The 22,386-nt window shown below is 40.2% G+C and overlaps 1 protein-coding gene across 2 annotated transcripts in view; it reads left to right on the top strand.

Annotated features, from left to right (window-relative positions):
- Positions 1-15,967, top strand: part of LOC126253670 (epsilon-sarcoglycan) — a 108,458-nt gene extending 92,491 nt beyond the window's left edge. For both annotated transcript variants that reach the window (XM_049955192.1, XM_049955191.1), the window contains 2 exons: positions 8,175-8,237; positions 13,877-15,967. In XM_049955192.1, coding sequence (XP_049811149.1) covers positions 8,175-8,237; positions 13,877-13,901 — 88 coding nt within the window. In that variant the 3' untranslated portion in view covers positions 13,902-15,967. The remainder of the gene's footprint in view (positions 1-8,174; positions 8,238-13,876) is intronic.
- Positions 15,968-22,386: the final 6,419 nt, after the last annotated feature.

The following is a 22,386-nucleotide window of genomic DNA, read 5'->3' as shown; positions in this document are numbered from 1 at the left end:
AACTCCGGACATGCTTTACAGTGCTGTTCACAACATTATTCCTTGACTACAGCTATTGTTGGGGAATGATGGTGGACATATTGAGCATTTCCTGTAAAGAACATCATCTTTGCTTTGTCTTACTTTGTTATGCTAATTATTGCTATTCTGATCAGATGAAGCGCCATCTGTCGGACAATTTTTGAACTTTTGTATTTTTTTGGTTCCAATAAAACCACGTGTCATTCCAAGCATGTGTGTCAATTTGTACCTCTCTATCTACATTATTCCGTGATTTATTTAGTTTTCAAATTTATACTGACTTTTTGGTCATCTGCTATATATCGATTAAAATATGTGCCTTCAGAAACTACAGGACGGATAAAATAAATGTGGTCCAGGAAATATTTATAAGACTGATGTGAAACTGATCCTTAGAAGGCTGGAGAGATGGGTGGAGGAGAAAAGTTTTGGTTTCTCAACAGAGATGTCTGTATTTCCCTTCTTAACAATTCATGTTCTGTTTCCAACTTTCCTAAACTGAGAATTAGGGACCCTATACCTAATTTTAAAGAAATCCTAAGCCTTTTCAGGCTCATCTTCAGATGACACATGGAGAAGCTTACATATTTGTACTTGGCACTGGAGATTGCTTCATGCAGCAGTTTAGCATGAATGCTGGATGGTTACCAGCAACAATCACTGTGTATAGTAACAAATAATAATAATTATAATAGTGTATAGTTGTCGATTCAGTGCCTGATAGGCAAAGGCAATGGAAGCTTCCCGTTGGATGCGAAGACAAATACTTGCCATACTGAAACATGAAGCAACCTCCATCTCACAGCAATACTATAGAAAAGTCTCATTTAGCTCACCCTTTGCCAAACCACTGCGTCCCCTCCCCCTTTTCCCTCATGAAGCCATTTATCACAATAGCTGCACAGCACCCCAGAACCACTCTCCTGTGGAAGTTCAAACTCTTCATCCTCATAATTGTTGACAAACAATATGAAATTTGTACTAATTAACAGGAAACATTTTTATACATTACAGTCAAAATACACAATTAAGTTATAAAATGCACTGAGTGTACAATTTTCAAGGGACAAGGCAAATAACATGCAGTTAGATGGAAACTTGTTAACTTTTGGGCAGTGGTAATTTAGGCCTATAGATGTATATAATACGAGATATTTTTAGTTCAAAAGCAGATTTTCCGGGCCAACACATCCAATCCTGGCACAGTTGATCCCCCCCCCCCCCCAAAAAAAAAAAAAAAAAAAAAAAAAAAACCCTCAGGCGTGCACCGCTTGTCACTCAGTATTACCCTGGTCTGGACTGTATTAATCAGCTACTTTGACAAGGCTGTGACTTCCTAAAATTGTGCCCTGGAATGAGATCTATTGTGTCTTAGATTTTGCCTGCTGCACCTGGAATAACTTTCTGTCACCCTCCCAATGTCCACAAAATCCTTGTCAGACCCTATGCTCCTTCTGCACGCATCTCCCTACTTTATGGCTGCTACCCCTGTGACCCCATCCCCATTGCAAGACTTGCCCTATGTACCCTCCTAGCACCACCTACAACAGCCCTGTAACTGGCAAAACATATACTATCAAAGGGGAAGCCACCTATGAAACAACCCGTTACATACCAGCTATTATGTAAACACTGTTTGGCCTTTTACATCGGCATGACCAAATTATCAATTAGGATGATTGGGCATAGGGTGTATACTAGCACTCAATATCCTGTTGCGGAGTATGCTCTACAAAATGACAGTCGTGACCTCGGTGCCTGTTTTACCACACGTGCCAACTGGATTCTTTCCCCAGACACCAGTGTTTCAGAACTCCACAGGTGGGAAATAGGACTACAACATGTCCTTGCTTCTCGCCATCCACTTGTCCCTAATTTACATTAATTTCTTCCACCTCAGTACGTCTTCACAGTAATTACTTCTTTCTTCACTCTGTTTTAGTTGTCAATATCTTTCATTTTCTTACCTGTCTATTTTTCAACATCCCCCTCCTACCCCAGTTTCACCCTTATTAACTTGTGCACAATATTTTGGCAGTAATGTCTACCACCTTTAAGCTCTCAGGTTCTCAATTCTTGTCCAGTGCAGTCCCCAACAATCAGTCTTTTCTTCTCATCCCATTCTCCCATTCTACCCACAATTCTGGGTGACTTTTCTGAAATATACCCTTTTTTCATAGACCCTCCAGTCCTTTTCACTCTCCCCTTTTCCTTCGCCTTCAACACTTCTGGCGGAAGAAGAAACCACTGGCTCCAAAAGCTTGCATAATTATACCATTTTTGTGTGCATGTTCTACTGCCGCTTGGTGAGTAGATTATTTATATATCCAATTACATTACATTGTCAGAGATATTTTTAGATATCTGCAGTTACACAAATATAGTAAACCCTAATGTCCGTGTAAAGAACAAAAGCAGTTGGGCCTTGGTGCCCAGAAACAGTAGCTGTGTGTGTGTGTGTGTGTGTGTGTGTGTGTGTGTGTGTGTGTGTGTGTGTTTGTGTTTGTGTGTTTGTGTGTATGTGTATGTGGGGGGGGGGGGGGGGCTGTAGGAATGTGAGACAAACAGCTTTACAGCTTTTTAGTGGTTGTGCCCACGTAGAGTACTACCCAGTGGATGCAGCTACATTGGTTGACAGCATGACTGTTTTCACAGTTGGCCCTGTTTCTGATGTGGTAAGAACCACAGGAAATGTATGTGACAGTACTGGAGTAGGTGGTAGCAGGAGAATGTATGAGACAGATCTTGCATCTAAGTCCTTTACTGGGATATGAGCCATGGGGCAGGGGTTAAGAGCAGGGGTGGAATGGGGCTGGAGAACAATATTTCATACATCGAGTATGCAGTATAATACCACTATGGGAAGGGTGGGAGGACATTTTTATATCAGAGCATGACAAGAGGTTGTCAAAACCCTGACAGAGAACATGATTCATTTGCTCCAGTTCGTGATGGTGCTAAGTCATGAGGGGAGTATGTAGAGGATGGAAGAGGACTGGGACACAAGGCATGATATCTCTGTTTCTGTGCAATGTGGGGAGGGTAATTTTGATCCACAAAAGCCCCGTGAGATCTTCGGCTTATTGGCATATTTGGTATAGCAATTCATCGAAATTCCTCTTCTTCTATCCATCAGTCCTCAGCAGTCAGAGTTGACTGTCAGTGTGTCAGAAAATCATGTGAAAATGATGCAGTCCCAGTTGTTACCCTTTCTGCTAAGTCCTTTGCCCATTATAAATGTTCCTTTGTATTTCCTTTATCTTCCCAGTAGTTGGATGTGCCAACGTAACTGAATTTATGATATGTATTTATTCCATCAATTGGGAATGACTTCAGAGATAACAATATTTTTCTCAGATGCATTGTGTACTTCTGTGCTCCAAAATGGTCATAACCTACATGTGCCTAGACTTCCTAAATAATTTTCTATTATACAATTTCCAATGGAGATCTCTTTGTTCATCATTATTCTGCCAGCAGAGAATAATTTCTTCTAAGCAGTCATATTCTCTTTGAAAAGTGTACAAATTCCTAGACATTAACTTGATTCAAGTTTCACATTGAAATCTGTGATTTCCTCCATCTTTTGCTCTCTCAGTATCCAACCTGGCTTTATAGAGGGCCATGGCATTTAAAACTTGTTCAGTAGTTGTGACTTTTTTTTTACACAAGTTGCACACTTTCTCTCTCATTGGGTGTGATACTTTTTTATTCGTGTTTTGCTGACAGTCATTGCGGCTAATTGAATTTCTGTTTGACTGATCAGTTTATTTCAGCCTAATTTAATCTCCACAAACTTTTTATTGAATGACAAGTTGTTTGAATGGCCCGATAGTGTAGCTATGAGGAATCCTCTGTCCTCCACTGCTGCTTGAAGGAGCCTTTGATGACAGAAGGTGAAACAGAATGGTTAATCACATTGCTAATCAAATGGAAAGAGTAATTTTCTTTAAGACATGAAGTAATAAAATATTATGCTGTAAGTTGACAATTAAATCACTTCAACCCTTTTTAAAGATATATGTTGGTGGTCATAATAGAGACTGTGAACTGGAAGCTGAACAGATATTAAAATAGAGCATTATTCAAACTTAATCCTTTTATTATGAGTTTTGAAAAACAAACCCTTGTTCCTGTACCACTGAAACCTTCTTGCTTCTTTGTTCATGTAGATGATACCCTTTTATAGCAGAGATAACTTTTACATCTTGTGTAACTTCCTAACACCTTCCATCAGAATATTCACTTTTCAATGGATATTGAAATGGGGGCTGCCTTACCTACATTTATTTGTCAGGAAGAAGGTGACTGAATGAAAGAACTGGGGTATGTGGTAAACAGAAAGTCAAATCACACAGCTGCGACATCCTGACAGTTATCAGTGTGTCATATGTCTCCATCAGGCTCAACATCAAGTGGTACTTTGTATTGTAGCACACAGAGCCCACTCATTGCAAGTGTACCTTTCTCCAAAGTTGGTATAGTTTAGTACAGTGTTGAATCACTCTGCGATGCTGACACACTGATGGCACTGAGATGAAAGCCCGTAAGTTTGTAGCTCTTCTTGCTCTAAACAGGAAATATTTCAAACAAAATGTGATGAACTTGCTATGCATATTGTATTTGTTTAATCTCATTCCTTAACTCATTCTCCTGTGCTTCTGAGCTGTGTGGTCTTATGACCATCCTTGTAATTTGCTATATTTTTGTCTTTTTAATTGATTGCCATTGCAAGCATTGAGGCAACATAAATCAATAAGTTAACATACTTTGCTTGTTTTTATTCAACAAATGCCGTGTGGAATTAAGAAAGTTTTCGTTTGTGCAAAAGTGTGCTGTAAGAATAGCATATGTCGCTCACCTACTTTCATCATGAAGACGACTGTTGATAGAGTTAGGTATTTTAGCTACAGTATCATAACACACTAACACTTGGTTCAAGAATCATAAAAGAAGGTTGTATACCTGGAAGAATCCTGGAGATACTAAAAGGTATCAGATAGATTATATAATGGTAAGACAGAGATTTAGGAACCAGGTTTTAAATTGTAAGACATTTCCAGGGGCAGATGTGGACTCTGACCACAATCTATTGGTTATGACCTGTAGATTAAAACTGAAGAAACTGCAAAAAGGTGGAAATTTAAGGAGATGGGACCTGGATAAACTGAAAGAACCAGAGGTTGTAGAGAGTTTCAGGGAGAGCATAATGGAACAATTGACAGGAATGGGAGAAAGAAATACAGTAGAAGAAGAATGGGTAGCTCTGAGGGATGAAGTAGTGAAGGCAGCAGAGGATCAAGTAGGTAAAAAGACGAGGGCTAATAGAAATCCTTGGGTAACAGAAGAAATATTGAATTTAATTGATGAAAGGAGAAAATATAAAAATGCAGTGAATGAAGCAGGCAAAAAGGAATACAAACGTCTCAAAAATGAGATCGACAGAAAGTGCAAAATGGCTAAGCAGGGATGGCTAGAGGACAAATGTAAGGATGTAGAGGCTTGTTTCACTAGGGGTAAGATAGATACTGCCTACAGGAAAATTAAAGAGACCTTTGGAGAGAAGAGAACCACTTGTATGAATATCAAGAGCTCAGATGGAAACCCAGTTCTAAGCAAAGAAGGGAAAGCAGAAAGGTGGAAGGAGTATATAGAGGGTTTATACAAGGGCGACGTACTTGAGGACAACATTATGGAAATGGAAGAGGATGTAAATGAAGATGAAATGGGAGATACGATACTGCGTGAAGAGTTTGACAGAGCACTGAAAGACCTGAGTCGAAACAAGGCCCCGGGAGTAGACAACATTCCATTAGAACTACTGATGACCTTGGGAGAGCCAGTCATGACAAAACTCTACCATCTGGTGAGCAAGATGTATGAGACAGACGAAATACCCACCGACTTCAAGAAGAATATAATAATTCCAATCCCAAAGAAAGCAGGTGTCGACAGATGTGAAAATTACCGAACTATCAGTTTAATAAGTCACAGCTGCAAAATACTAACGCGAATTCTTTACAGACGAATGGAAAAACTGGTAGAAGCGGACCTCACGGAAGATCAGTTTGGATTCCGTAGAAATGTTGGAACACGTGAGGCAATACTAACCTTACGACTTATCTTAGAAGAAAGATTAAGAAAAGGCAAACCTACGTTTCTAGCATTTGTAGACTTAGAGAAAGCTTTTGACAATGTTAACTGGAATACTCTCTTTCAAATTCTGAAGGTGGCAGGGGTAAAATACAGGGAGCGGAAGGCTATTTACAATTTGTACAGAAACCCGATGGCAGTTATAAGAGTCGAGGGGCATGAAAGGGAAGCAGTGGTTGGGAAAGGAGTGAGACAGGGTTGTAGCCTCTCCCCGATGTTATTCAATCTGTATATTGAGCAAGCAGTAAAGGAAACAAAAGAAAAATTCAGAGTAGGTATTAAAATTCATGGAGAAGAAGTAAAAACTTTGAGGTTCGCCGATGACATTGTAATTCTGTCAGAGACAGCAAAAGACTTGGAAGAGCAGTTGAACGGAATGGACAGTGTCTTGAAAGGAGGATATAAGATGAACATCAACAAAAGCAAAACGAGGACAATGGAATGTAGTCAAATTAAGTTGGGTGATGCTGAGGGGATTAGATTAGGAAATGAGACACTTAAAGTAGTAAAGGATTTTTGCTATTTAGGGAGCAAAATAACTGATGATGGTCGAAGTACAGAGGATATAAAATGTAGACTGGCAATGGCAAGGAAATCGTTTCTGAAGAAGAGAAATTTGTTAACATCGAGTATAGATTTAAGTGTCAGGAAGTCGTTTCTGAAAGTATTTGTATGGAGTGTAGCCATGTATGGAAGTGAAACATGGATGATAACCAGTTTGGGCAAGAAGAGAATAGAAGCTTTCGAATTGTGGTGCTACAGAAGAATGCTGAAGATAAGGTGGGTAGATCACGTAACTAATGAGGAGGTATTGAATAGGATTGGGGAGAAGAGAAGTTTGTGGCACAACTTGACTAGAAGAAGGGATCGGTTGGTAGGACATGTTTTGAGGCATCAAGGGATCACAAATTTAGCATTGGAGGGCAGCGTGGAGGGTAAAAATCGTAGAGGGAGACCAAGAGATGAATACACTAAGCAGATTCAGAAGGATGTCGGTTGCAGTAGGTACTGGGAGATGAAGAAGCTTGCACAGGATAGAGTAGCATGGAGAGCTGCATCAAACCAGTCTCAGGACTGAAGACCACAACAACAACAACAACATCATAACACACACATATTATCTCTTGTGAAATATGTTGTTAACAGTCCATTAGACTTCAAAAGGAATAAAGATATGAATAATTACAATACTAAATGAAAAAATGCTTTCATTACTCTGCATTAAAATGGATTTTAGCTCAGACACAAAAGATAAATGCTATCAGTATCTTGGGTCACTTAGTCAGTGGTAAAAATGACTGACAGATAACAAAGCATAATTTTAAAATAAGCTAAGTATTTGTATATTGGTCAGCTACTCCTACCCATAGAATAATTTTTATTTAGAAACTTGTAGCTTATTTAGTGCTAAAGTATCACATACTTACTCTATTGTTAAACTTTATTTCTGTTTCCATCATGTAAACTCACATGTAATGTCAACATGTTGTCATATTTAAGCAAAAAAAAAAAAAAAAAAAAAAAAAAAAAAAAAGCCTTGTTTATTGACATATTGCCCAGTTCAAGTCATTGCAATATGTTGTGCAAGTGAGCTATGGAACATGTCACTAACTAACTTGCTTTCATTTCTTTTACAATTTCTTTGTTTTGTTTTTTGTATTCTCATGCAGTCATCCACTCAATATAGTAACATATGCTCTTTCTCCATTTTAAAGTTTCGTGTTTGTACTTTATCTCTCTTTATTTTTGACCTGGCGCTACCTTGTGGGTACCTACTTTTCTGTACATATTTTGCCTAATACTATTCTTCACCATACAGAAATGGGAAGCCCGGTCTTTGTTGTATATTCATTGTATATTGTATATTATGTATTTATCATTGTATGTTGTATATTCATTGTTCTGCATGGGACGAAACTATATTATGTATAACTCTCAGAATAAAGTGACATCAGTTTCATTCTAAATCATTCCATAGATATTAATGTTTTTGATTACAGGACTGTGGGTGAAAATTCCTGCTACAGACCCAATCCTCCACCATATTCAGGATTTTCACAGAGGTAAGTATGTTGTTTCTTTCTGACCATATAATTGGTTATAATAGAGGGAAACATTCCACGTAGGAAAAATATATCTAAAAACAAAGATGATGTGACTTACCAAATGAAAGTGCTGGCAGGTCGACAGACACACAAACAAACACAAACATACACACAAAATTCAAGCTTTCGCAACAAACTGTTGCCTCATCAGGAAAGAGGGGAAGGAGAGGGAAAGACGAAAGGATGTGGGTTTTAAGGGAGAGGATAAGGAGTCATTCCAATCCCGGGAGCGGAAAGACTTACCTTAGGGGGAAAAAAGGACGGGTATACACTCGCACGCACACACACACATATCCATCCACACATATACAGACACAAGCAGACATATTTAAAGACCTGTCTGCTTGTGTCTGTATATGTGTGGATGGATATGTGTGTGTGTGCGAGTGTATACCCGTCCTTTTTTCCCCCTAAGGTAAGTCTTTCCGCTCCCGGGATTGGAATGACTCCTTATCCTCTCCCTTAAAACCCACATCCTTTCGTCTTTCCCTCTCCTTCCCCTCTTTCCTGATGAGGCAACAGTTTGTTGCGAAAGCTTGAATTTTGTGTGTATGTTTGTGTTTGTTTGTGTGTCTGTCGACCTGCCAGCACTTTCATTTGGTAAGTCACATCATCTTTGTTTTTAGATATATGACCATATAATTGATTACATAGTCTAAAAGATGTGAATTGAAGGAGGTTATTTTTAGATAGCTGCTGGTCATATTATTAGGCTCCATTTCAGTAATAAGTCCAATTTAGTAAAAGAAGTTGGAGTACTCTTTGTAGACTAAAATATGATACCGTCATCACTGTTTAGCTTATCTGTTCTGTATTAATAATAAATCTGTAGATCTGTCATGTCTGTCTGTTTGAAAATCCTTCTTCACAACTACCAGATGAATTTTCATGGAGTTTTTGCAGGTAACTTGCGGATAGCTTTGGGCACCATATAGGCTTCATTTCATCAAAATCGAATCTTTGAAAAAAATTGTGATTGAAAGTTCTATTGAAAACTGCCTTATCTGTATGTCTGTCTGTTTTATCACACTAATCTCTTTCATACTGTTTCCACAGGTAAGTTTAGCATAATGTGAGGCAACATATAGGCTTTATTTAATCAAAATCAGATCACAGAAAGAGAAGATATCACAATTGAAAGTTTTATCCATACTGATACTGTTATATTTTTAAGACCAACCTGCAGAACCGATTTCACTGAAGTTTGCTACAGAGATAGCCTGAACCATGAGGAAGAACATAGGCTAACCATGAGGAAGAACATAGGCTACTTTAGAAAGTATGTAGTACATGATACTTGAATATTTGTAGTACATGATATTTGAAGAATATTACATGAATTGGGGAAAATATTTACTCTTCGAAAAACCTGTTTACTCTATGACTTTTGATCTGTGTCACATTTGTGAAAATGCTTTTATTGGTTGATATGTGCTATGTGATATGATTCAAAGTAACAAATACAATGCTTATACAATCTTCAGAGTCTCTGATGCATACTTCCATGCTAATAGTTGTAATTGTAATTACTAATTAGTTGTAATGGTATAATGTATAGCTACTGCAGTAGCATGATGCGTAGATGCGTGTACCTGCCCGTGCCCTTCCGTACACGCTACTCGGCAGTGAAGCTGTGCATCCCAACACATTGTGCATTGGGACAGCTTGGGAGGGGGGAGAGCTTAAGCAGACACATCAGGGCTGGTGATGTGACAGCAAATACATTAGCTTATTTACTCACCATCACTCATCATAGCAAAACTACACTCCTGGAAATTGAAATAAGAACACCGTGAATTCATTGTCCCAGGAAGGGGAAACTTTATTGACACATTCCTGGGGTCAGATACATCACATGATCACACTGACAGAACCACAGGCACATAGACACAGGCAACAGAGCATGCACAATGTCGGCACTAGTACAGTGTATATCCACTTTTCGCAGCAGTGCAGGCTGCTGTTCTACCATGGATACGATCGTAGAGATGCTGGATGTAGTCCTGTGGAACGGCTTGCCATGCCATTTCCACCTGGCGCCTCAGTTGGACCAGCGTTCGTGCTGGACGTGCAGACCGCGTGAGACGACGCTTCATCCAGTCCCAAACATGCTCAATGGGGGACAGATCCGGAGATCTTGCTGGCCAGGGTAGTTGACTTACACCTTCTAGAGCACGTTGGGTGGCACGGGATACATGCGGACGCGCATTGTCCTGTTGGAACAGCAAGTTCCCTTGCCGGTCTAGGAATGGTAGAACGATGGGTTCGATGACGGTTTGGATGTACCGTGCACTATTGAGTGTCCCCTCGACGATCACCAGTGGTGTACGGCCAGTGTAGGAGATCGCTCCCCACACCATGATGCCGGGTGTTGGCCCTGTGTGCCTCGGTCGTATGCAGTCCTGATTGTGGCGCTCACCTGCACGGCGCCTAACACGCATACGACCATCATTGGCACCAAGGCAGAAGCGACTCTCATCGCTGAAGACGACACGTCTCCATTCGTCCCTCCATTCACGCCTGTCGCGACACCAATGGAGGCGGGCTGCACGATGTTGGGGCGTGAGCGGAAGACGGCCTAACGGTGTGCGGGACCGTAGCCCAGCTTCATGGAGACGGTTGCGAATGGTCCTCGCCGATACCCCAGGAGCAACAGTGTCCCTAATTTGCTGGGAAGTGGCGGTGCGGTCCCCTACGGCACTGCGTAGGATCCTACGGTCTTGGCGTGCATTCGTGCGTCGCTGCGGTCCGGTCCCAGGTCGACGGGCCCGTGCACCTTCCGCCGACCACTGGCAACAACATCGATGTACTGTGGAGACCTCACGCCCCACGTGCTGAGCAATTCGGCGGTACCTCCACCCGGCCTCCCGCATGCCCACTATACACCCTCGCTCAAAGTCCGTCAACTGCACATACGGTTCACGTCCACGCTGTCGCGGCATGCTACCAGTGTTAAAGACTGCGATGGAGCTCCGTATGCCACGGCAAACTGGCTGACACTGACGGCGGCGGTGCACAAATGCTGTGCAGGTAGCGCCATTCGACGGCCAACACCGCGGGTCCTGGTGTGTCCGCTGTGCCGTGCGTGTGATCATTGCTTGTACAGCCCTCTCGCAGTGTCCAGAGCAAGTATGGTGGGTCTGACACACCGGTGTCAATGTGTTCTTTTTTCCATTTCCAGGAGTGTACATATATGTGAGCACAACTGAGGGTAACACGTAGTGTATAATAAAACCATAAGATGCTACTATTTCCTGTTGGTTACATAGAATAAATGATCCATAGGTGTTTCGGTAGATTTCGTTTGCAAACTGAGATGCCAACATTGTGTGGATCTCCCAAAATATGTTCTCATGTGGCAGGCCCTTCATCTCACAGCAGCATGTATTCCCAACACTGTCAATTTTTTGTTGTTTACATTCTAATCTCTATCTTTCCCTAAATTTTTTGCCCTCCATGGCTCCCTCTAGTACAGTCAAACCTCAATACATCGGAGACCTGTCTGTATTGACTTTTCTCCCCCCCCCTCCCCCCCCCCTCCCCCCCCCCCCCCTCCCCCCATCCTTTGGAAGCCCAAAAATGTGATATTTCGAAGAAAACCTGCCAATATATAAGCGTTTTTGGAAGGCTTGAGAGGTACAGATTTTACCAGTGGACAAAAACTCTTTATATCAAAGTCATTTCTATATATCAAAATCTTTTATATGGTACCTCTGAATATTGAAGTGCACATAAATAGGGATATCCTAGTCCCTCCCCTCCCTACATCAGTGCATCTGTGAGATTTGCATCGCGTTACAGCTCCCACATCGTCCTAGCAGGTGTGATTTTAGGCAACGTATGTTTCAAATTAAGTCGGGTGATGCTGAGGGAATTAGATTAGGAAATGAGACACTTAAAGTAGTAAAGGAATTTTTATATTTAGGGAGCAAAATAACTGACGATGGTCGAAGTAGAGAGGATATAAAATGTAGACTAGCAATGGCAAGGAAAGCGTTTCTGAAGAAGAGAAATTTGTTAACATCGAGCATAGATTTAAGTGTCAGGAAGTCGTTTCTGAAAGTATTTGTATGGAGTGTAGCCATGTATGGAAGTGAAACGTGGACGATAAATAATTTGGACAAGAAGAGAATAGAAGCTTTCGAAATGTGGTGCTGCAGAAGAACGCTGAAGGTTAGATGGGTAGATCACATAACAAATGAGGAGGTATTGAATAGGATTGGGGAGAAGTTTGTGGCACAACTTGACTAGAAGAAGGGATCGGTTGGTAGGACATTTTCTGAGGCATCAAGGGATCACCAATTTATTATTGGAGGGCAGTGTGGAGGGAGAAAATCGTAGATGGAGACCAAGAGATGAATACACTAAGCAGATTCAGAAGGATGTAGGTTGCAGTAGGTACTGGGAGATGAAGAAGCTTGCACAGGATAGAGTAGCATGGAGAGCTGCATCAAACCAGTCTCAGGACTGAAGACAACAACAACAACAACAACAACATGTTTTGATTGAGTATGAGCTGTAAGTGTCAGCCATGGGCTGTAAGCAGAAATGTCTAACAATCAGTGAAAAACAAAAAATTGACGAAGTGAAAGCAGGAGTGAAGAAAAAGAAAAACATTGCTGCAGAACTTGGGATTCAGCAAGCACACTGCCAACAGTAATCAAGAATGAAGATGGCATGATAACCATGGATGTAGGGGCAGGGCAGATCAGAAACAACAACGAAAGGCTGAGTTTTCAAGTTTAGGAGAGTGCTTAGTGCAGTGGTTCCTACAACAAAGGAACAATAATGTGAACATTTGGTGGACTTATTTTTAAGTAGATTATTTTGTGGTAGTTTTGGGATACAATACGTTACGTCTGAGCAATGGACAATTTGAAAATTTCAGGAAAAGTCATGGTATTGTTTTCTGGAAAGTGTGTGGGGAAAGTGACAGTTTAGGTAACAAAATTTGTAATGAGTTGAAGTTATAATTGCAGAGGATCCTTCAAAATTACAAACTGGATGATGTTTTTAATGCAGATAATCTTGGACACTTTTGCAAATGTTTTCCAGACAAAACTTTGACAATCTGAGGAGAAAAAGTCACTGGGTCAAGCTAAGCAAAGATCGGAAACCAAAGAAGCCATGATGTTTTTCTGGGTGGATGTCATTCCGTGTGGAGTATACTGGCCTGATTATTTAACTTCAGTGCTAGTTAACTTAGAAATGGTGCAAAGTACTGATTTTTTTTTCTGAAAAATTATTTCTCAGCACAACCTATCCTGCAATGCTCTTACAAGCTTTTCACACTTTTTCTGACCAGCTCGTATACTGTCAGCTTTCTTATTTATGGATTGGTGATGTGTAATGTATCAGAAAGATGTCTTGCTATTGTAACATACTATAATGTAAGAAGCTTGAAGCACATAACTACAGGCTTCATGAACAACTTAAGTACTATGGAAAGTTTTACAATTTCATCTTACATTCAGTTCATGATTCCTTAAGCGAAGTTTACATTAGTTTGCTTTCATTTATTAGTTGCATTAGACCATTTAACTGTTTTTACTTATGTGCTAAAATATTTACAGGTGTTATATTTTGGCTCGTTTCAGCACATCAGATCATGTGGATTTCTGACTTCCGGACAAATACAAAATTTGGTATTGTTAAATCTGTGGAAAACAGGATTACTGCTACCAGAGTTTGCTGAGCAACAAGAAAGTGATTTTCCTGATGTGTGATGTGAGGCAGTATTGCTAGCTTCATCATTCAAAAGACTATTAATTTGCTCTTGCAATTCAAAATTATCTTGTGCAGTGGTTGCAGCAAACCATATATTTGAATGATGTGCATATTCATCATGCAAGTAATAAGCCAGAAATAATAAAACAATGGGACTCCAGGTAGCAATGTCAACAATGTAGGAAAAGATAGATTGCTACCTACTATAAAAATGACACAGAAAAGTAAAGACAGACACAATTAAAAGACATTTACACAAACCTTTTGGACACATCCTTCATCAGCAAAAGCAAAACACACATCATTCATTCACCTCACGCACACGTGACCGCCAGCATCGGTAGCTCAGGCCAGAATGTGGAGTTGGCAGTCATGTGTGCATGTGACATGCTCACTTGTGTGAATGAATGGTGTGTGTTTCTCTTTTGCTGATGAAGGCTGTGTGTGAAAGCTTTGTGTAAGTGCCTTTTAATTGTGCCTGTCTGCAACTTAACGTGTCATCTTTACGGTAAGTATCAATCTATCTTTTTCTATATTGCACACAAAAATAATAGTTCTTTTTCAAATTTTGAAGCTGAAAGCTTTGTTGCTATCTAAAATAATTATAAAAACTTACATGTTTGTTTCTTCCATGTTATTACCTTTTTGTTGATTATTGAAGTAGTCTAGCTATTTAAGGTTAAAAATTTTCTACATAATTTTAGACAAGTGTGTTCCATCATCCACTGCACTTGCTACTAAATGCCTGTGCCCATTGTAACTGCCATTGTTTGGATTGGTGTTGTGTCATTCACTTCGCTGAACTTATCTGTGATGTCACCCGTACCAGCCACACATGCTGATTACATTGTCCTTGACAATACTGGTGCACTTTGTGATAGTCAGCTCGTGAACCCTGCAGAGAATACCACAGTGTGATTTGTAGAGCACAGCCCAGTAAACATACACCTTAACATAGGAATTCATATGATACTTGAATAAACTTATTTGCTCTTATTATTATCGGCTTTGCAAAAATTATATTGCTTTGAAGTTTCTCTTTGATCTGAAGATTGTGGTGGGAAAAAAATATTGGTTGATAGACTAAGAAATAGATGTAATTTATTGATGTATAACAGTGAAGCAAAAAAAGGAAAACAAGTACATCAGTTACATGAACCTATTTTTATCCTGCATGCATAAATCTGTTACCCTCGACACCCTGTATCACCATGTACATTACTTGTATAGTGTTGGGCTTTGTAGTGTAGTCATAATTGTAAGAAAGCATTAAAACAAAGCGTTTGTACCAATATTCGCAGACAAGATATTTTACTGTAATGGGCAGTGAACTTGCTGCAGCATATGTTACAAGTATGTAGATATGTATAACTATATTCATAAGGTAACAGATTTGGCAATATTCTCCGTAGAATAATAAGCATATTTTTCAAAAATGTTTCATTCAGAATAAGTTTGTTTCGTGGTGGAAATAGTTCTCCAAATATTCCTACAGCAAAAGAAATAAAATGTTTGAGCATTAGGTAAATAAGCAGAAAATAGAGCATTAATTTTGATACTGATAAATGTATGAATACCAAGACATACACATGCTTTACTGTATCATCTCAAGAGACATTCTCAAGAAACAGAGATTTGGCAGTGTAAGTTCAGAACCTTCAATGTGTGGTAGAGACTATAATTAGCAGCTTCTACATTCTTTAGTGTGCCTGCCTACCAACTATCAGTTCTTCCACACTCTATCTTCACATGAAAAAATACTTGTCAAAGCTAATCCCACATGCTTATCTTTGCATTTTTTTTATAGTGAGTATTCTTTGATTAGTTATAATGTTAAATTCAGTTTATTGTATACAATCTAGTATTTTTATTATTATTTTAATTCTTGTGATAGACAGGTAATGTTACTGTCACTTGTGTTATATGTAAGTAGTTTTTAACAGTCTGTACCTTGATAATAAAAGTTTAATACCATAAAAAGTTGTTTCTTTTTTCTCAATTATTATAACTGCCAGTTGACTCTGTGGACCCCTAATGAATAAAATTCACCTCATTGGACCATCATAATGACTACTTTCTTTCATAATAATGGATGGTTTGGTGAATGTCGATAACAGTTATTTGCACACATCTACATATTCGTCATGTAGAATGGTCAGAGCATTATAAACTGGTGCTCTGATACCCAAAGCTTATTTTGTATAGGGAACATCTTAAATGCCAAGTTTAGTACACTGGACTCATATTCGAGAGGATGATGGTTCAAATCTGCATCCGACCATCTCAATTCAGGTTTTTTATGATTTCCCTTAATTGCTCCAGGCAGATGTCAGGACAGTTCCTTTGAAAGTACACAATCAATTTCCTTCTTCATCAGTGACACAATTCGAGCTTGTGCTCCATCTCTAACCACCTCTTTGTCGACAGGATGTTAAACCAGAATCTTCCTTCCTTTCTTTAAATGCAAGTAAAGCATTGAACAATGTGATAAGTAGGCATATTGTTATACAGAACTACATACAGAATGTATATAAAGTCTGGGAACACTTTCAATTATTTATTGCACAAGAACCAAACATTGTACAGATATCATACGTATGTCATTTTGAAGAGAAACCCTGAAAGTTTTTTGTCCTGTATATCGCCACAGCATAGTTTGGTAATTTGTCGATAGTCAGTGCTTGTTGCAAACATGGCGAGTTCAGGTGCAGAGTGAGCTTTCTATGTGTTGGAGTTCGACAAAAACAAATGTGCTACAGCTGTTGAACGAATGTTTAGAATCAAGTACAGTAAGAAGCCACCAACAAGGAAGGCCATTTACCACTGGCACAACGCATTCGTTATGACAGGTTGCTTGTGCCCGGCAAAGAGAAGCGGACGTCCCAGTGTGAGTGAAGTGAATGTGGAGTGCGTACAAGAGACATTCATAAGGAGTCCAAAGAAATCGGTGTGTTGTGCATCCCGTGAACTCGAAATGGCTCCCATGACAGTGTGGAAAGTCCAGCGACAGAAGCTTTCTATGAAACCATTCAAATTGGAGCTAGTGCAGAAGCTCAACGACAAAGACAAGCGTTTTGAGTTTTGTTCGCAGTTGCAAGAATTGAATGAGTATGGGGATGGCATTGTTGATTGCTTAATTTTTTGTCGACGAAGCATCTTTTCATGCTAATGGGAAAGTGAACAGGCACACTTGTCGAATCTGGGGTACGAAGCATCCACACGAATGCATTGAATTTGAGCGTGATTCCCCAAAGGTAAATTTTTTTGTGCCTTGTCACGTCGAAAACTGTAAGGTCCATTCTTATTCGCTGAGAGCACTGTCACTGAATATTCCTACTTGGACATGTTGCAGCAATGGCTGATTCCTCAAATGCAATCAGACTCTCCATTCATCTTTCAGCAGGATGGGGCTCCACCCCATTTTCATCGTGAAGTTTGTGGGTACACGAACATGGAGCTGCTGCATTGATAGATCGGCTGTGCTACAGAAGGGGACAGCTGTTTCTTGAAATGGCCTCCCCAGTCCCCAAATCTCACTCCGTGTGACTTTTTCCTAGGAGGACACATTAAAGATCTGGTGTATGTACCACCTCTACTGTGTGATGTAGCAGAGCTCCGGGAGAGAATACGAGAAGTAACTGCCACAATCGACGATGCTATGCTGGGACAGGTGTGGCAATAGTTCGATTACCGTATTGACATCTGCTGGGTCACTCATGATTCGCATATCGAATGTTTGAAAGAAAAAAAAAACCCTCAGAGTTTCTCTCCAAAATGCAATATGTATTACATCTGTACAGTGTTTAGTTCTCGTGCAATAAATAATTGAAAGTGTTCCTGGACTATATGTACACCTTGTATAATTGAATCTCATTCTGTACCATGCATTTGGAGGCTCTTTGATGTTCTATGTCAGCATTTTTAAGTTTCAGAAAGAGTTATATGTCACACATGTTCATTGTGGTGTGGAAGGTTTGATTGGGCAATATGTGGCTGATAAGTTGCAGTATAGTGGGTGGGCCAAACTAGTAAGCAAGGGCAACTGCACAGCTGGAGGGTCCATAATGAGTGAGGCAACAGTGTAGGAATACCCCACAGTGAGAGGCCTGAAACGAAGCCACTGCGTGTCTATAGACACTAGCAATAAGACAAATAGCAGCAAAAACAATAAAATCACTTCCAAAAAAAGCTACAGAAAATCTAAAGACAGCATCAAAATCACAAAAAACAGATGATTTGTATAAAACTATTACCGTTTGTGTATTATAATTGTTAACAACATCATTAACATTTGTATGTGAAATTGCTTATAACAAGAGTAACAAAAGCTGCAGACACACATCCATCATATGTTAGTGTTTACTGTGTGTGTTGTTTATCCTATTTTTTTTATTGTTTGGGTTCATGTAGTAAAACCGTTGTTGATTAACATTTATAATGATGTTACTTGAACAACATAGTTCAAAACTAGCAAGAGAGAATAAAACCAATCGCTGTTTTGTTTCATGCTGAATATAAAATGTAATTTTACATTAATATCACACAAAAAATTCAGGATGGAACTCCAACAACATTATGCTATCCGTAGTATGTGGCCAAGAGACGGTAGGACCACCCAGTTGCTGAACATGCTGCCAACACTATGTGCTTCACTTCAGTGACTGCTACACAGCCGGCACCATCTGGATCCTTCCTTCTAACACCAGATTTTCTGAATTGCTCTGGTGGGAACTCTCCCCACAATATACACAATGTTCCTGCAACTACCCTGGCTTCAACTTTTCTAGTCCCTATGTTCCACGTACTTACCCCTTTCCGTGCTCCCACTCCATCACCACACAGCCTTCTGTTCTGCCAAAGTATCCGCTAGTCTTTTCCCCTTCTCTCATTTTATACTCCCCATCACTGCCCCCCTCCCCCCTCCCCCTCACCCCTTTGCCCAAACCTCCTGACTGTACTTAACAGCCCTACCTGTCCCCACCACGCCCCTGCATGCTCCCATAAGTAGTACTATACATTCCCCAACCCCTACCCAGCTATCCGTCCCCTCCCCACCCCACGCCTCCTCGTCAACCCCACCAATCACACCAGATTGCTGCTGCTTTAAGGCACGGTTGTAGTCCGCAGTTCGGCCACAGCAGCCAGAGACAGTGTTCATGTGCATGTGAGTTGTGCTTGTGAATGTGTGCATATATTCTCTATTTCAGAAGAAGGCCCTTTGGCTGAAAGCTTAAAGTGTAACTGTCCTTTTGTTGTGCCTACTTGCAACTCAGTATTTCCTATATATGGTGAGTACCAGACTGTCTTTTTCATAATATTGTCATAACTTCATGTCAGTAATTCAACTATTTGTAACTATAAAGAACATATTTACTTAATAATATTCAAACATATATATATCATACATATTTGGAATGTACGAGGGTGAGTCAAATGAAAACCTTAAATTTCTAATAACAAATCGAAATTTCATGCCGTTATCCTGTAAGTTGGTAAGCGTGCTACAAACAGCATACACAATGGCCTGTAGGTGGCAGCATAGTGCAGATGCACACATACCGTCGCAGTATCAGTATAGAGACGGCCGCCCCACTTGCGGCATGCACCAGGGGAGAACAGCGTTCTGTTATTCGGTTTTTGCGTAGTGAAGGTGTGAAACCTATTGAAATTCAACAACGAATGAAGGTTCTACAAATGGAGTAGGAAGTTCGCAAATGGTGTGACTTTAGTGGAAGATGCTCCTCGTCCCAGTCAGGCACAACGAGTTGTGACTCCACAGAACACTGCAGCAGTTGAAGCCATCGTGAAGGAAAACCGCCGAGTGACGCTGAAGGACATTGCAGCATGTTTACATATTAGTCATGGGTCAGCACACCACACTGTGCATGATGGGCTCCAGTTTCCTAAAGTGTCTGCAAGATTGGTGCCATGACAAAGGTGATGGCTTCCTTGCAAGATTCGTTACTGGGGACGAAACCTGGGTTCACTTCCACCAACCGAAAATGAAGAGAGTGAGCAAGGAATGGCGGCATTCCTCATCACCAAAACCAAAGACGTTTCGTACAGAACCATCAGCAGGGAAGGTTTTGCTGACTCAATTTGGAGCATTACATGCCTAAAAGACCACTGTCATCAATGAATCACACACAGATCTCCTACAAAATCATCTGCGGCCTGCAATCAAATCAAAGTGACGTGGATTGCTGTCAGCAGGTGTCCTTTTGCAACATGACAATGCAAGGCGCCACACTTCCCGTACAACAGTTGCAACAATCACAGACCTGCATTTTGAGTGTCTTCCTCATCTGTCATACTCACCAGACCTTGCCCCAAGTTATTTCCTTATGTTTGGACCACTCAAAGATTCAATGGGAGGAAAGAAGTTCTGTTCTGATGAAGAGGTATGCCACATGGTTTTTGAGTGGTTGTGCAGACTACCAAAAGAATTTTTTTCTGAAGGAATTTATGCACTTTGTAAGCACTGGAGGACTTGCATTGAGCGTGGGGGAGATTATGTTGAAAAGTGATACAACTTTGTACCACTTCTGCACAATAAATAACATTTGAAAAATATTTTAGATTTTCATTTGACTCACCCTCATATGAAGACCTGTATAAAATTGTATTTTGAAATGGTGGTTAGGCATTGAGCAACTTTTGACTAATGATGGCAGTCACATGAGATAGTTGAAGAGGCAGTAGGCGGAGCATGTATCAAGATATTTTGGTCACTGCTGTTGGAGTAGTAAACTGATAGGTCTTCAGCAGCATATGTGTGTTAAAGTGCTTGTGTGGAGTGCAGCTATATTGGACACAGTCATTTCAGTGTATGAGTTGGAACCTGCAGAGTCTGCAATGTGTGTTGTGTGTTGTCGTTGCAGCCATCTGTCAAGAATTGCACCAGCCAGGGATGTTATTTGTATTTTGTGGTGTGTCGCATGTGCATGGTGACAAGTAAATTGCGGTTTGTTGGACTGTTTCCATGCCAGCCGCCATGGACACTGTGTTAGTTTTCTGTGTTTTGTTTAGTCTTCGGTGTGTGAATTTTATATGTTTTTGTATGTTCCAAGCTTTTTGTTCAGTTCTTGCTTACCGTCACTTCTGGTTACAGTAGTAATTAGCTACCTTTGTATCATGAATATTCTCATGCTCAGGAACAATTTTGCTATTATGTTAAGTGTTTCTGACCAGCTGTTCATTGGACTGTATCGAGTTGCTTGTTTTCCCTAGATAATTAAGCACCATTGTTCACAAATAAAGAAATCCAGTCCAGTGCAATCTCTAGTCTCAGGGTGAACACATTACAGGAGGCCTCCAATAACATGCAATTCGCATAACGAGCAAAACAAATTTTTAAAAAATGACTTGCTTAACAAGCAATTTTTGCATAACAAGTGACAACAATTTAGTGTGACGACACCAGCCAATAGTGTGCGGTGGGGAAAACATTCAACAATATGAACATGTTTAAATGTCAGCAACAGCATTTGAACAATGTCTTTTAGTATGTACTGTAGCCTGGGTTTAGCATTCTTCCTGCTACCATCTTAGAGCAGCTTGTGATCACATAGTGTTTTTTGTGTGTGAATTTTAATAACCTTTGTAGAAATGTCCCCGAAGATAAAGCTGCAAGAAAATGACTATAAGAGAAAGAAAATGACCTTGGAAATGAAATGTAAAATCATTGAGAAACACAAACATGATGTGAACATTGCTGATTTAGCACACACATACAATCAGTCTACATCAACTATTTGCGGTACACTCAAGAACAAGGACAAGATTAAGGAGACAGATGCTTCAAAGGGAGTGACTATCTAAACAATGTTTTCGCATTCTGAACGATGTTGATAGGCTGCTCCTTATGTGGAAAAATGAAAAGCAATTGCAAGGCAACACTATTAACAAGAACATCATTTGAGAGAAGGTGACAATAATTTTTGCCGATCTCGTTAAGAAGGCACCAGGATCATCAGTGGCCAAAGAAGTGTTTAAGGGAAGCCATGGGTGTTTCGAAAAGTTTAAGAGAAGACCCATCTCCACAGTGTTGTGAGGCATGGCGAAGCAGCCAGCTCTAACACAAATGCAGCAGAGAACTTCATCAGCAAAGAATTTCAATTCATCAAGAGCCAATTTCTGCCTCCCAACACCACTCCGTTACTCCAACCTATGGACCAGCAGATTACTTCTAACTTTATGAATCTCTACACTAAAGCATACTCCGATAATTGCTTTGAGTTGACTGAAGCTACCAATCTCATTCTCTGAGAGTTTTGGAAATACCACTTCTTCATCGTTGACTGTATCATGACAGTCGAAAAGGCATGGGAAGAGGTTACCAAGAGAACTCTCACTTGTGCTTGGAAGAAGCTTTAGCCGG

Source organism: Schistocerca nitens, chromosome 4 (assembly GCF_023898315.1).
Source record: "Schistocerca nitens isolate TAMUIC-IGC-003100 chromosome 4, iqSchNite1.1, whole genome shotgun sequence".
In the NCBI taxonomy this organism is placed as follows: domain Eukaryota; kingdom Metazoa; phylum Arthropoda; class Insecta; order Orthoptera; family Acrididae; genus Schistocerca; species Schistocerca nitens.
This window is presented reverse-complemented; position numbering and strand designations above follow the sequence as displayed.